Source organism: Canis lupus, chromosome 16 (genome assembly GCF_048164855.1).
Source record: "Canis lupus baileyi chromosome 16, mCanLup2.hap1, whole genome shotgun sequence".
NCBI lineage: Eukaryota > Metazoa > Chordata > Mammalia > Carnivora > Canidae > Canis > Canis lupus.
The window spans coordinates 51,858,469-51,873,804 of NC_132853.1; the positions used below are offsets into that span (position 1 = coordinate 51,858,469).

The window sequence follows — 15,336 nt, forward strand, 5'->3', positions numbered from 1 at the left end:
AAATATATTGGTGGTGCCACTTACCCATTCTCATGGACCACCCTACTAGCCTCTCCTGACTCCATTGAGGGTCAGATGTGTGCTACCATGCTCTCTCCCAATGCCGCCCACCACCAAACCTACTACTGCCTTCCTCAACCAACACAGATAATGAAGCACAGGGATAATGAAGCACAATCTGTGGAAGAAGCACAACTCCCTCCACTTCTGGGATGCCAGGGTGGCTCAGATGGTTAAGCATCCATCCCTTGGTATCAGCTCCAGTCATAATGTCTTACAAGGAATGGATGCTCACCACTGTGGGGCTAGCAGTGGTGAATGTCAGGTTACTTTATTTTTTATTTATTTTTATTTTTTTTTTCAGGTTACTTTACCACAGCTGCTTTCCATACATTCAAAGCTGCTGCTGCCACTCAAAAGTCAGTACATTTTGGGAACCCACTGCTGAAGTCACTGCAGCACTCCATGGTCCCAAGCCTGTGACTGGCAACATGGAGTCCCAACATGTAGCCTGCGCATCTGCTACTGCAGAGGAGGAAAGAATGGTTTCCACCTCCTTTTCACCCCCTAGATTTTATGGCAGAACTCTGCTGTCAAGGGAATCTGTGAAATGTGGTTTGTGGGCTTCTAGCACCTGCAAAGAAAGGGATAGAAGTGGGTAGCAAGAGCCAACCAATACTATCTAACAAATGGGTGGGTGTTAAAGTCTTTCTAAAAGGAAGGTGTTGTCTACATGGAGTAGTAACATGGTGGAGAGCTAGCTAAGTCAGAAACACAAAAGGTGTCATTTTAGCTGGGCAGCAGGTTAAGGTACCAGATATTGGATACCAATCACATGCAGTCATCCCCAGAGGTGACTGGAGAAGCACTTGGAGTTGATTCTTAGTTTGGCCTCCAGAATGTTCTCACTGGAATGAAAGCTGGATGGACTAATGGCAGTGAGGTATCTGAGAAAACATAGCCCCCATTCAAAAGGGCTGCCAGAGGAAACGGTGTCCATAGGGAAATAGAGTTTCTAAAAATGTGGCTTTGTGGGGATCCCTGGGTGGCTCAGTGGTTGAGCGCCTGCCTTCGGCCCAGGGCGTGATCCTGGAGTCCTGGGATCGAGTCCCACATCGGGCTTCCTGCATGAAGCCTGCTTCTCCCTCTGCCTGTGCTCTGCCTCTCTCTCTCTCTCACACATGAATAAATAAATAAAATCTTTTTAAAAAAAAAATATGGCCTTTGGACCTCTAAACTCAAACATCCTTGGGATGCTTATTTAAAAGACTGATCTTCGGATCCCTGGGTGGTGCAGCGGTTTAGCGCCTGACTTTGGCCCAGGGCGCGATCCTGGAGACCTGGGATAGAATCCCACGTTGGGCTCCCGGTGCATGGAGCCTGCTTCTCCCTCTGCCTGTGTCTCTGCCTCTCTCTCTCTGTGTGTGTGTATGACTATCATAAATAAATAAAAATTTAAAAAAAAATAATAAAAGGCTGATCCTGAAAAATAAGCAAATTGATTTTAAAAGCTGATCCTGAACATCTCCCCTGTCAAAAACAAACCAAACCAGGCATACTTAAAGTGGTCCAGACAGATTTCCAAAGTAATAGAATATTGCAGTGGCACAGGGAAAAGAGTTCATCATGAACAGAACTCAACTGGGATAAGTACAGAGGTGACTGAGTATTGCACAGGGAGATTGAGGGACTAGGGAAGGGAATGAGTAGGGGCTCCATAGTCAGAAGCCAAAGATTACAAAAGGCAGGAAGGGGGTTAGCCCATATGAAACCATCTGGATTTGCTAACTGGCACTTACCAAAGCTAGACTCCTACTCTCTCACAGAAACTGGGAAACAGGGGCCTTATCTTCAGGTGGTGGCTGGAATAAGCAACAAATTCTTTAGACAGCCTTGAGTTTCACGGGCAGGCACTTTAAGGGAGACTGGGGTCTTACTAGGGCAGTGGTCATGAGCTGCTGAAAACTACGTTAGTGTTTGTTCAAGTCTTCACAAGCCAAATAAGGTTGAATCAAGAAGAGGGCTCAGAGGAGCCTGGCTAGAGTTTAGAGAAAGAATCTGTTACCATTCAGATGCCCACCCCTCCTGAGCTGATCTTCAAAACAGAGGGACCATTCTAACAAGACTGTTTATGCTCACCAAACTACTGGCGTAGTTAGTGCAAAGAGAACCAGGAGGTGGAGCAGAGGTTCCCTGGCTTCTTCAGGACCAGAGGTCAGCAGGGATTTGAGGGTGTGAGAGGCGGGCAAGACAGACTGAAGATGACCAAAAGGCACGACTGAGATTCTCACCCTTGGTGTCTCAAAGAGTCACACTGGCTGGCTGCTGCCACTATGGAAATCAGGGCCTCTCAGTCCTGGGAAGCGCCAGGCATGACCAGCTCTGGCCCCTGAGGTCCTAGTCAGGGTGAGATGTTGTTGAGACCTGGGCGACAGTGGTGGGGCACCCCCTGGGGGTGTGGGAGGAGGCACACCCATTCAAGAAGAGGAAAGGTCCTGAGGTCTGAAGCAGAAGCAGGAATGGTGCTTCAAGGTGAGCCTTAATGTGTTCCAGTGTAGCACTGGAGAGGGGTCTGGCGCCACACTGTGGAGTGTTTCAGCTTACAGGGCCAAGGGAAATGAAGACTTCAGCCGGTGAACAATACAAAGGCTTCATGTAGAGAGGGCTACACCCTACAATGGTGGAGCAGTAAAATAGGAGGAGCCTGGCTCCCTGACACATGAACCACCAAACTAGCCCTGGATTACAGTACTTAACCAGATCATTATATGAGAGATCAGTAAGCTTCTTTTTTATTTAACCCACTGCTGTGTTGGGTCTCTACTACAGTGGCTGAACCTATAGCCTAATAAAGGTTAACCAATAACGTTATAACCAATAACGTGTATTGGTTATCTTTCGCCACAACAATGCTAACTAATAAACCATCCCCAAACTCAGTGAACTGGAATACCGGTTCTCACAGGATGGCTGGTCCAGCTGTACTTGAATGCTCTGCTGGCTGGGTCAGCACTGCTTCTCCATGCTAGTCTGCAGATCAGCAGGGCTAGCTAGCTCTTTTCCACCTGGGTGGGCTCTGGGGCCCAGGCTGAAGAGGCAGCGGCAACCCGAGGGAAGCATATGAGGCCAACCAGAAACTTCATTGGGCCTCTCCAAGCCTAGACACAGAACTGTCATACTTTCATTTCTGCCTAGTCCATGGGTCCAAGTAAGTCACATGGCCAATCCCCGAGCCAGGGGACAGGAAAGTACACTCTGCCCACAGAGAGACACAGCAAGAGTGTGGGTGCAGGGAGGGCCAATAATCCTGTCTACTCAGGATGTGACTGAGTCCTGGTTTAGAGACTACACACCAAGGCCCCGCTCTTCTAGGTGTCCCTGTAAATGCAACAGAGTGAAAGATAGCACCCATCAATGTGAAGGCCCCACCGCAGTTATCTGTTAGGTCAGGAACCCTGACGAGGCAAGAATCCCATCTTCCTCTCCCCAATGCCTAGTAGCGGACCCTGCCCACGTGATGCCTCAGGGATCTTACTGGATGAATTTTAGACCATTTCTTCATTCTCCACATATGATTTCCTTATGAAATACAGACTGACCTCCTAAAGGTCAACACATAGTACTATGAGTTTGCCCCATAGCCTGCATAGGGACTGTGCCATTAGGAGCAGGAATTTGTACCTAGATCCTGTCTACACCAAAAACTGTATCCACTGCCTCCTACAGGGACCTCCAGAAGTAAGGGCTTCTACAAGTTAAACATCAAAACAGGGTAGTGAGGGGAGCCTGGGTGGCTCAGTTGGTTGAGCGATCTTACCTTAGGTCATGATCTCAGGGCCTGGGATCAGCCTGTGTGGAGCTCTGCACTGAGTGGGGAGTTTCCTTGAGGATTTTCTCTGTCCCTCTACCCCTCCCCTGACATTCTCTCTCAAAATACATAAATAAATAAATGAATGAATGGATCTTAAACAACAGGGTAGTGAAATTTCTTTCTTTATAGGTCTTTTGAAACTGGAAAGATTCTGATTGCCTGAAATATCTTCAGAGGGAGGCTGTCAAAAGGCACGACTCTAGTGGGGGATCTGCGTGGACTTGGGACAATTTGAAGAACAGTGAAATTGACCATCAGAGCTCCCATGGCTCCACAAGGTCCCTGGCCCCCTCATCATCTGTTTTGCTAGATCTCAGGGCAAAAGCAGACCTGGCCCAAGATGCTCTACCTTAATGCTGCCTTTCCCTGCAGACTTCTCACTGCAAAGGAGAACCACTTGAAGAGAGCCAGGATAAATCCTAAAGAATGCCACCATCACCACTGAATTCCAGACATGGGCATGTGGGTGGAAAATATATTTTAGGGCAGTGACTCATGGTAAGTTGCTTCCTCCAGTCCCTAAATGGTACTATTCAATGTCAAGCTACCTCAGGCTCTGGCTGATAAAAGCAGAGGGAGAGGGAACCTAGTGTCGTGAGCTGTGCTGGTCAGGATACATATACATATACATATACATATACATATACATATACACATACACATACATATACATATACATATACACATATACATACGTAAATATATACATACATATACGTTTTGTATAACTTACCCAAATTTATGAAGACCATATGTATCAGTCACTGCTCTGTACGCTCCAAGTGAAAGAAATCCAACTAAAATATGTTTGAACCAAAAATGTCATACAGTGAATTAGCTTATATAACCAGGAAGCCTAAGTACTTAAAGCTGCCTGCATCTAGGGTTCAAACAAGTCATCTTCTCCCCATCTATCCCTCAACTGTGCTTTCCTTTGGCTTCAGGCTCTGAAGGACGCAGACTCCAAGACTGCAAACATGGTCATTCATCATTCTAACTCTACACCAAAGTAGAGAAAGCCCATCCTCAAAAGTCATCTTTTTGGGTTGCTTGGAGCTGTATCTTGGAGGCGAACAATAGTTACATAATCACAATTCTGTAAACACTATCAATTATCAGGAAAGAGTGGCATAACTAAACCCCAAGAACGGACAGGGGTGTTAAAGAACTAACTCCTTGCCTGTGATAATAGGAAGTCCACAGACAGTGTCTAAAATGGATAAATCCAAAGCTAGAATTACCAAGATAGGTGGGGAGATAAGCACCAGAAGATTCAGCTAGAAGTAAGCATGCCCAGAGAGCTGGCTCAGGAGGGAAGGTGGGGATGGTCAAGGGGAAGAAACTGCTGTGGGTCATTATGTTTCCTCACCATTTGATGTCATACTATTTGAACTGTAAACTATATATAATAATAATAACTATTGGGGAATTTTAAAAATTCATTATTTTTGTCCAGCTTTATTGAGGTATAATTGACAAATTAATAATTAAAAAGAGAGCCAGGATAAATCCTAAAGAATGCCACCATCACCGCTGAATTCCAGACATGGGCATGTGGGTGGAAAATATATTTTAGGGCAGTGAAGATGACTAGCTATAGGGCACCTAATTCTAATTGCCATATTTTAAAAGAGTGGGAAGAACCAACTTCCTACAACAGAATCCAGGGGGAACATTAGCTATTCCACTTTTGAGAGAAATGGTTGCATTAGTCCTTGTTTGATGACTTTAGTCAGCTGCCAAGTAAGGATATATCTGGGGTTCAAATAAGAAAGGCTCTCAAAAAATGGAAGAAAAAAAAAAGCTCCCACTCCAGTGTTCAGAAAGCAGTTAAAAACAGATCTGACTGGATTGGGAAGGTGAGAATTAGCCCAAACTATAATAATAATATAGCTAGTCTTTCTTTTTTTATTTAAGATTTTATTCATCCAGGACTGCCCAGTTGGCTCAGCGATTTAGCGCCGCCTTCAGCCCAGGGCGTGATCCTGGAGTCCCGGGATCGAGTCCCAAATCAGGCTCCCTGCATGGAGACTGCTTCTCCCTCTACCTGTGTCTCTCTGCATCTGTGTGTGTGTGTGTGTGTGTGTGTGTGTGTGTGTGTCTCTCATGAACAAACAAAATCATTAAAAAAAAATATTTATCCATTTGAGAGAGCAAGTGAGGGCATGAGCGAGGGTGGGGGCACAGGGGAGGGGCAACAGACTCCCCACTCAGTAGGGAGCCTGTTGTGGGCTGGACCCCAGAACCCTGGGATCATGACATGAGCCCAAGGCAGAGGCTTAACCAACTGAGCCACCCAGGTGCCCTATAGCTAGTCATCTTCAAGTGCTTCCAGCAGGCCAGAAACTCTCCTAAGGATATTATCTTAATCCTCAGGTCAACTGATATTTTCCCCAATTTACAGATGAGGAACTGAGGCTCAGATAGTTTTGGGAACTTACCTGAAGTCACACCCTCTGGCCCCTCTGCCTGAGGCTAGGAGGCCATAGTGTGTTGTGCCTTTACTTCTGTTTTCTAATTGCCAATCTTCAGGGCTATATCTCAAGGGGCCCGTGAAAACCATAGCTTCACATTGCTTGGTTGTCCTGAACGCCCACACTAGTGTAGGGAAGGTCCTGTAAACAGTATGGGGTAGAGCTGGTGTTCAAACCTAAGCATTACCGCCTACCAAGCCCACTTGCTCTGCCACTGAACTATGTTAACTCTCTAATTAGAATTAGAGTTGGGTGAGAGTCCTCCCTCTACCATTTATTTATTAGTTCTGAGGCCCTGGGACCCCAAGTTACTTAGCCTCTCTCTGAAGCCTGTTTTCTTATCTGTGCTATTGAAGATAACAATGGCAACCTACCTTCCCAGTGGTTGACAAGGACCAATCACAATTCCTATCTAGCAAACAATAGAAGCTTCTCTTTTGCCCAAATGTTAATAATCCCTTACCCCTCAGCTCCTAAAATAAGACAAAGGTTCTTATGTTTTCTTATGCTTTGGATCCGCTGGTGCTGAGGGCAGAGGACAGCAGAGGTGGTTAGGCCTAAATTCTTGGACCCCATCCCAGAGTGACTCTCCAGGGAAGGGATGGGGTTCAGGAATCTACACCTTGGACCTGTCTGCAGGGAATTCAGATACCTGCAGTTCTCCTACCTGGCTTTTTAAATAAGTCTGTGGAGTTCTTGAAATCTAAGCTGACAGACCAGTGGCCTGTGAGCTGAGTTTGCTAGTGTTTGAGCCCTTCCTGCACAGGCCTCCAGCTGTGTCTGCATCCTTCCTTTCCCCCCTCATCCAATCTGTCTTTATCTCCCCTCCCATCCTAGCCCCATCCCCTTACTCTGTTCTTAAGTCCAACTTCCTCTCCACTCTTGGGGACCTCCCCTGAGCTCAGCCTGCACTCCTACCCACCAGCCACTTCTCTGCCAGTCTCTTCACCTGCAATGCCCCTTCCTCTATCCACCTGCAAGACTCAGATAAAAGCTGCCTCTTCCAGGATAACCTTCAAGCTCTCTTCTCTTTGCATGTGACTTTATTACTGTTCAAATGATAGAGCAGTGTGAATTTTTTTTTCTGGCTGGAAACTACCTCGTGGACTCATGGCCCATGAATGGTAAAAATGTGCACCAGAGCAAGATGAAGAGAGGAAGACAAGCAGCGGGGCTGAGAGGCCTGAGAAGTAAGAGAAGACCAAGAGACAAGGGCTGGGCTCCTGAAAAACCAGACAAAAGATTACTATGTGGGGTTCCCACAGCTTTTGCAGACAGTGGCTGTGCAAAAATTCATTGGAAGAACTGAGGAATAGTGCTCACTTCGGCAGCACACATACTAAAACTGGAAGAACTGAGGAATATTGCTTGCTTGCTCCATTTGGGGGAGGGCATGCTTGAGTCAAGACACTGATGGTATTGATGTGCTAATTATTACCAGAAACACTATCCTTTTGCCTAGGAAATGGGATTTCCCTAGTAAATCCCTTACTTTCCACCTTGTTCAACACCCAGAAAATACTTTGCCTCTATCTCTTTATTCCTAACTTCCTCCTCAACTATTTTTTTAAATATTTTATTTATTTATTCATGAGAGACACGGGCAGAGGGAGAAACAAGCTCCATGCAGGGAGCCTGATGGGGACTCATTCACGGGTCTCCAGGATCTGGCCCTGGGCTGAAGGCGGCGCTAAACCGCTGAGCCAACCGGGCTACCCACACGTCAACTATTTTTTTATTTTATTTTATTTTTTTTAAATTTTTTTATTGGAGTTCAATTTGCCAACATACAGAATAACACCCAGTGCTCCTCCCATCAAGTGCCCCCCTCAGTGCCCGTCACCCAGTCACCCCCACCCCCCGCCCACCTCCCTTTCCTTCTCTGATTGACTTACTTCACTCAGCATAATACCCTCCAGTTCCATCCACGTCGAAGCAAATGGTGGGTATTTGTCGTTTCTAATGGCTGAGGAATATTCCGTTGTATACATGAACCACCTCTTCTTTCCATTCATCTTCCGATGGACACCGAGGCTCCCCGTCCTCAACTATTACCCATACTGAATGCACTCAGCCTCATCTAGTCTGAAACCGAGAAGTGGTTCTCACTCCCGGAGAGATTATTACCAGAGAAGCAGCCCCCACACACTCAGGTGCCACATCTCCACCAGCCATTTTTTTTTATAAACGGCAACGGGCACTGAACCCGAACCTTCCCAGAAACGGTCACAGAACCCCTGGCCCAGGTCAGTGGAGCTTGCTTCCAAGAGCTGCCCTGTTCCCAGGCCAGCCCTATAAATACTCCCAAAGTCCCCCTGGACATGCAGTTAGTAGTACCTCTGCCTCTGGGCACTGTCCCCACACTCAGGCCTACGCTCCCCGCTGGACCAAAGCCTGCAGGTGAGAAGTGACCAAAGCAGACATCCCCCCTCTCACACACTTTGGACCTTTTGTTCTGAGTCCACCTGCAAAAGAAATGTCAACTCTACCGAGGAAAGCAGACACACAAGTACCTGGCTAGATGAGAAGAACCAGATCCTCCAGGTTTGTGCCTCAGGGGCTGATGGGCAGGTACCTGAGAAAGTCCCGAGGAGGAGGGAGCGGTGAGCTAAAGACGCCCTGTTGGTACAAGATAGGGTCAAAACACGTATACTTTTTTCCCTCAGAGCCCCCGGGCTGCAAGCACCACCAGCGCCCATGCCCTCAGGGAGGCAAAAATAGCGTAGACGTCACTGGTCTGATTTTACCAGTGGGAACCTACCCCTCAGGAGGCCAACGTTACACGCATGGCGCTGCGGCCAGGCGAGATCACGGACCCAGAAGCCGGGATCTAGTCTGACGCAGACACTGCTAGAGGCGGGCCTTGGGCCAAGCTCCTCTTAGGTCGGTGACCTCGCTTAGTGGCCTCACCTCTGCAGGCGGATCTCCCTCTCCCCTTAGTGGAGTCCAAGCCTCCCAGACCGCTCACCCGCTGGCCGTTGGGGAACTCGGCTTCGGGAACGTTGGCCCCGCCCCGCGGCTCCTCCCGCCCCGCCATTGGCTCCGCGGGCCGGGGGCGGGGCCGAGCGCCCAACCGCCGGGTTGGCGTCAGGCGCCTCGAGCGCAGTTTCCGGGCGTCGGTGGCGGAGAGGCCGGAGCGTCGGGTCGGAGGCTGAGAGGCTGCAGCGGCCAGGAGCGACCCCGCCCCCTCCCCGCTCGCTCTGGTGAGTCCGGGGTCAGGGGGAGGAGGGGGGAGGGGGGCGGGGTCGAGATGCGAACGGGCGGCGGGCGCGTTCCGTGGTCCCGACCCCTGGTCGCCTTTGCGCTGTCCTGCTTCAGAACCCTTTGCCTTCCCCGTTGTAAGCCCGCGCCCTACCCCCTCGGAGCCGAGCCTTCAGCCGGCACAGCCCCTGCTGACCGCCCCCTCCATCTTCTCCCGACGGGGACCCGAGCCCAGCACGTACCCCCACCCCCTCGCCCCTGGCGTCGCGTAAATGCAGCCACACTCTTGACCCCCTGGGAGTCCAGTTCCAACCCCGAGCGCAGACACATCCCTCCTCCGCCCTCTGAGGCATCACATCCTCACCCCTCAACCCCTGTGGCAATCCCCGTGCTCCACGCCAACCTCCCCTGAGCCCCACCGCTATGGCTTTCCCCTTTTCTGACCCAGCTTTCTTATCCCAGTCCCGGAAGGTCTGCTCAGCCCTAACACCCACCTCCACCCACCCTTATTCAATGCCTGCCATCCAAGCGGATGCCCTGTTGAGCTCACCCCCTTCTTGATAGCTCTGATCTCTGCCCTATCCCAAGTCTTCGATGCATCTTCTTGTCCACACCGACTCAAGCCCTCACTTCCCAGCCCACCACATGCTTTCTTTCCACCTGCAGCCATCCTGAGAACACTTCATCTTTGCTAAACTGCCCCCGACTCTTGCCGCCCCAGTTCCTACCACCCCAACCCAATCTTCTTAAAATGAGGCCTCCATGCCCCCATCTCTTCCTCTCAGCTCTGTGCCCATTCTTCCCTTAATGCGGTCCCCATCTGATCTGAAAACTTAGTGCAGTCTCTTGCCAGCCCCACCTGCTGCCCCCCAACAGCCAATCCAGGTGCTTTTTCAGAGCCGGGTAGTTACTGAGTAGCTCCATTGGTACAGGGCCTCAGATGGTAAGTAAGTGTGGAGGAGTAGAGATCTATGTCCCGTGGTTCAAGAGGTTTTCCTGAATGTCTGCTCTCCTGCACCTGTCCTCAAGGATTGTGTTTCTAGCATTCATATTATGTTACTTGTGTTGGCTGCTGCAATGGTACCTTATCATCCAAATACCTGGAAGGTGAGGGATGGCTACTCATTCAGCCTGGGACACTGGAAGCTTATCACTGCCTTTTGGACTGTAATCTGTAGAAACCCAGGGGGTTGCACTATGTGGGGTTGGCTGTGGTCACAGACCCATGCCCATGAAGGTTTTCCTGGCATTTAGAGACGACCCTCACCCGGAGCTCCTCCCAGCCAGAGCTGATTGCAGGTTAGTCCCAGTACTGAACACAGGGAACACAGTACTAGACGTGATGTTACATGTCGGGAAGAGTGTAGGTGAGTGGATCCTGGGGAAGCTGATGGCTAGGTGGGTTTGGAGGCTTTTGAATTGCTTCCTCTTTTTGTAGGTGCTGGATCGTTAAGTTTTGACCATTTTGATTGCCCTTGAACTGAGAGAGCCAAGTTCCCCCAGAGTATCTAGACATTCAGGAGGCACCCAGGCCCATTTGTTAACATTTATAATTTATAATTTCCTGGGCTTTTTGGATACACATCCCCTCTAAGTTCTGGTACCAGGCCCAAAGGGATTGGCTGTTTGACAGTAATTGTAAAGGGCCCCAAAGAGACCCATTGTCTTTGCTTGCCATTTATAGTCTCACTTCTTTGAAAATTGAATGCCTGTCTACCTTCAATATCCCTCCGTAAAAGTGCCTATCCTCTTGTCTTTCTTCCGCTTCCTGATCTCCCTCTCTCCATCTCCCTCCTCCTTCAGCTCAATAACCCTAAAAACAAACAAACAAAAAAAAACACTCTTTTAAAAACATAAAACCCTCTTCTAAAAACCCTCTTCTCCCTGTTTGAAGGGCTATGTCTGGCTTTTGTGGAAAGCAGATTCAACATATCGAAGGGAAATGAAAACGCAGACGGCAGCTTCCAGATCAACAGCCATTACTGGTGCAATGATGACAGGAGTCACTCAGAAAACATTTGCCACGAGGACTGTCAAGGTCTGGCCAGGGCTCCAGGGTGGGGAAGCTCTACTCACAAGACTTCTATTCCTATGCAAGGCCTGGGAATGTCCCCAGAGGGACTGCCCATGGAGTCCAGGAATGTTTTTGCTGAGCAGAGGACTTGACAAGTGGCTGTAGTGCCCATCCACTTAGCATATTCTTTGGTGTACGGGTTCTAGAAAAGCTCTGCATAGTTAATAGCAGAGCAGGAGCAACAGCAGCAGCCAACATTTCTTGAGAGTGTGTTATATACTAACCATTTTACCTGCAGAGCCCATTTTACCCAGTGTTTCATGTGATGGAAACTATTATGCCCACTTTTCAGATGAGCAAACTGAGACTCATAGAACCAGTGCCGAATTCCAGGCTGGTGGCCCTGAAGGCTCCACTCTAACCATCAAGTAAAAACTTTGGCCAATGTCTGATTAAAGGCCAAGTGCAAACTGCCCACCTCAGAGCCGCTCCAGGAGGCTCCATAGGTCCATGACTTGGACCTTCTCTCCTCTTTCATACTCTGATTCATATCCCGAGACTCTTCATCTGAAGAGCCTCCCTGATCAGGCAAGATATACCTTGGTCTCTATGCTGCCTGTTTTGACATCTCCTTTCCCTAGAAACCCTCAAACGTGGCATGAACTACCATCTACCCTGACTAGGAAGTATGGGGGTAAACAGTTGTCCTGTGCCTCCTGCCAGAACCCAGGCCACTCCCTATCCCCATTGTGGGGATGTCTAAATAGGCCTCTGGGAGGGAGGCTTTGCCTAATCTGGAAATACTCAGCCCCTGGGGGGTACATGCCAGCGCAGGGACAAGCCAAGGAGAGAGAGCTTGCCTCAGTCTTAGTCCTCTGTTCTCACAGGTGTGCTCGCTCTCTCTCTCTCTCTCTCTCTCTCTCTCCCTTCCAGATGTACTGAGCCTCAATCTTCTCTCAGCCATCAGCTGTGCAAAAAAAAGATTGTCTCTGGAGCAGGGGGTATGAAGAACTGGTGAGGAGAACACTGTGGGACTAAGTTAGCAGCCAGAGCACTGGGAAGGTTGTAGTGACAGAGAAAGGCACAGTAGGCAAGGACTAGACCCCTTTATAGCCTAGAAAAATGTGGGAGAGTGGCAGGGCTTGGAACTCTGACTTACAATACCCAGGATCTGGGTCTTTCTCTGATGTACTAAAATTATTTTAGAGGGGGCGTCTGGATGGCTCAGTCAGTTGAGCGTCCAACTCTTGATTTCCACTCAAGTCATGATCTCACAGTCATGATTCAAGCCCCATGTCAGGCTCCACACCAGCACAGAGTCTGCTTGGGATTTCCCCCTCTCCCTCTGGCCCTCACCCCGTTAGGGTGCTCGCTCTCTCTCTCTCTGTCTCTAAATAAATAAATAAATAAATAAATAAATAAATAAATAAATAAATATTTGGGTGCCTGGGTGGCTCAGTGGTTGATCATCTGCCTTCAGCTCAGGTGGTGATCCCCCAGGGCCTGGGATCGAATCCCACATCAGGGAGCCTGCTTCTCCCTCTGCCCATGTTTCTGTCTCTCTCTGTGTGTCTCACATGAATAAATAAAATCTTTTAAAAAAAATAGATCTTTAAAAAATAAATAAATAAAACTCTTTTGGATGCAGTAACAAAGTAACTCAAGTGAGTTGAGGGAGCTGTATCCTGAGGGCACAAGGTGTCTCACTGAGCTTACACAGGTGCGGCTAGACCTCAGAAGGTAATGGAAGCAGAGCTGGAAAGTGTCAGCCAGCTTTTCCTGGCAAGTTTCTGCCTCCTGGTGCATTTGCTTCACTACTTTCTTGGTAGAGAGCAGCATTCTCTGCTCCACATTCCACAGCACAGACTCTGGCTGCCCCAAGTGGATGGGCTAATGTCCTGAGCAGCAACAGAGACTGCCTAGGCTTAGTCCCTGTCCAAGTGCCTGGGATAAAGAACCTGATTGGTTCAGTTTGGATGCAGATCCCTGCTTGGTTCCATCAGCTGGAGGCCTGGGAGCAATTGAGCTATACCTTCATGGTTGCCACAGGGTCCCCTCTCGCTAATTGGCAGCAACATTTTCTGTAAATGTAAATGCCCCTGTCAGCATTTGTCCACGACGGTGGACATTAGGATGTTTACTTTACTTTTCTGAGCTTCAAACCAGATATACACAGAATACAACTGGCTGTATATACAACTGGCCAGTTGACTACAACTGGCCTCCAGGCGTCTGTGAGGATGGAGGGAGTTAAGTGCCTTGCCTACTCTAGAAACACCACGCACAAGGGACACTGATGGCTATGAGGGCTGACCTGTTCTGGAGGAAGAGTCAATGGTTGCACCTGAGATTGATTATTTATTTATTTACCTTTTAATTTATTTAGTATCTTTCATCCTTCTACAATGGTGCTCTCCTACTTCAGAGGAAGAGAAGGATTTGAAAATGTGGAAGCATATCGGGTGGGGGAAGTAGAGGACAAAGACCACAGATAGGGGAAATTTAAGGGAAGAATCAGAGGGCCAGGGGGGACAAAGCAGAGAGCTAGGAATGAAGGGGATTCTGAGCACTGCTCTAAGATCTGGGTCATGTAGGTGCAGAAGGAGCTTACTGAGTGGTAAAAACAAGAACCAATCTGTTTTCTTTCCACAGGGTAGCATGGAGGTTGCACTGTGCAGGCCGGCCACTCTCCTACTGGATGACAGGATGTTTCTCGGGATGAGACAGGACACAGGGCTGCCGTAGAGTCATTCCAGAGCTCCTCTTCTCACTCAGGAATTCATTTCTCCTTCCTCTTGCCTCTGCTTCAGGTTATTTTCTTTCCTTCCCATTTACCAATAAACCTGACCATAGCCCCCAGGAATAAATGGTTTTCTCGGGCTTCCTCCTTGTACCTGTCTGGGCCCAGGCCTCTGGTTCTGACTCTCATTTGCAAACCAAGAGGACCACAATGAAGAAGTTGTTATATTTGGATAATTATTAAAGCATTCCTTGTGCAAAGAATGTGTTGATTTGTTCATTTTTAATTGTAGATATATTCCAGTACCTAATCTAAGAGTGTGGCAGGCACTAGAAGAAGGAAAATAAACCACAACTATTGTTCTTGAGGTGTTTATAAGCTACCCAGAGAAGCGGAGACATACTCAACCAATGGGTATAATAATTGAGTGGATACATACAATGAATACAATGGATAATGAGATGGGTAATAAAATCTACAATTTTTGGTTTAAAACAGTATCAGGATCCCGGTTATTCCTCCAAAGCCAACTACTTTCAGAGTAAAAGAAGATTCCGAAGAAGATAATGGTTGGGGCTAAGGGTCTTGTATATTGAGGTGGAGAAAGTAGTGCTGGCTGGGGTCAAGAGATGGTGCCAGGTGCCAATGATTTGGGGGTGCTTTCAGAGAATGGGCTAAAATCTAGATGTTTAAGAAAATAAAGGCATCTCTATTTGGGATCTGAAGGTGCTAATGCGGAGTAAAACGTGCATAAGGACAATGCAAAGACAGAAAAGGGGCAGTTGGAGGAATGTCCTGCGCATAGCTAACAACACTGTTTGATTAAACTGTCCCACTTGGGCCACTGATATCCCTACTTCTGGGCCTTCACTTGGATTTCACAGACCAGTAAAACATCAACAAAGTTGGAAAAAAATTCCAACTTTTTATTTTAAAGCTCAGGTAAAAGCACTCATTAAAACTATCCTCTATCAGCAACTCTTCATAAAACATTTTTTAGCATGAAAAATGAAGGTCATATTTTTAGGATAATAAA

General features: G+C 48.1%; 1 protein-coding gene across 1 annotated transcript; it reads left to right on the top strand.

Annotated features, from left to right (window-relative positions):
• The first annotated feature begins 8,866 nt into the window (after window positions 1-8,866).
• LOC140607383 (uncharacterized) lies at window positions 8,867-14,563 on the top strand. The gene is made up of 6 exons (XM_072782146.1): window positions 8,867-8,948; window positions 9,012-9,094; window positions 9,200-9,548; window positions 11,441-11,584; window positions 12,494-12,561; window positions 14,213-14,563. Exons 1-6 carry the CDS (start codon window positions 8,867-8,869, stop codon window positions 14,303-14,305), a joined length of 819 nt encoding a protein of 272 aa, XP_072638247.1. The 3' UTR covers window positions 14,306-14,563.
• The last annotated feature ends 773 nt before the right edge of the window (window positions 14,564-15,336 follow it).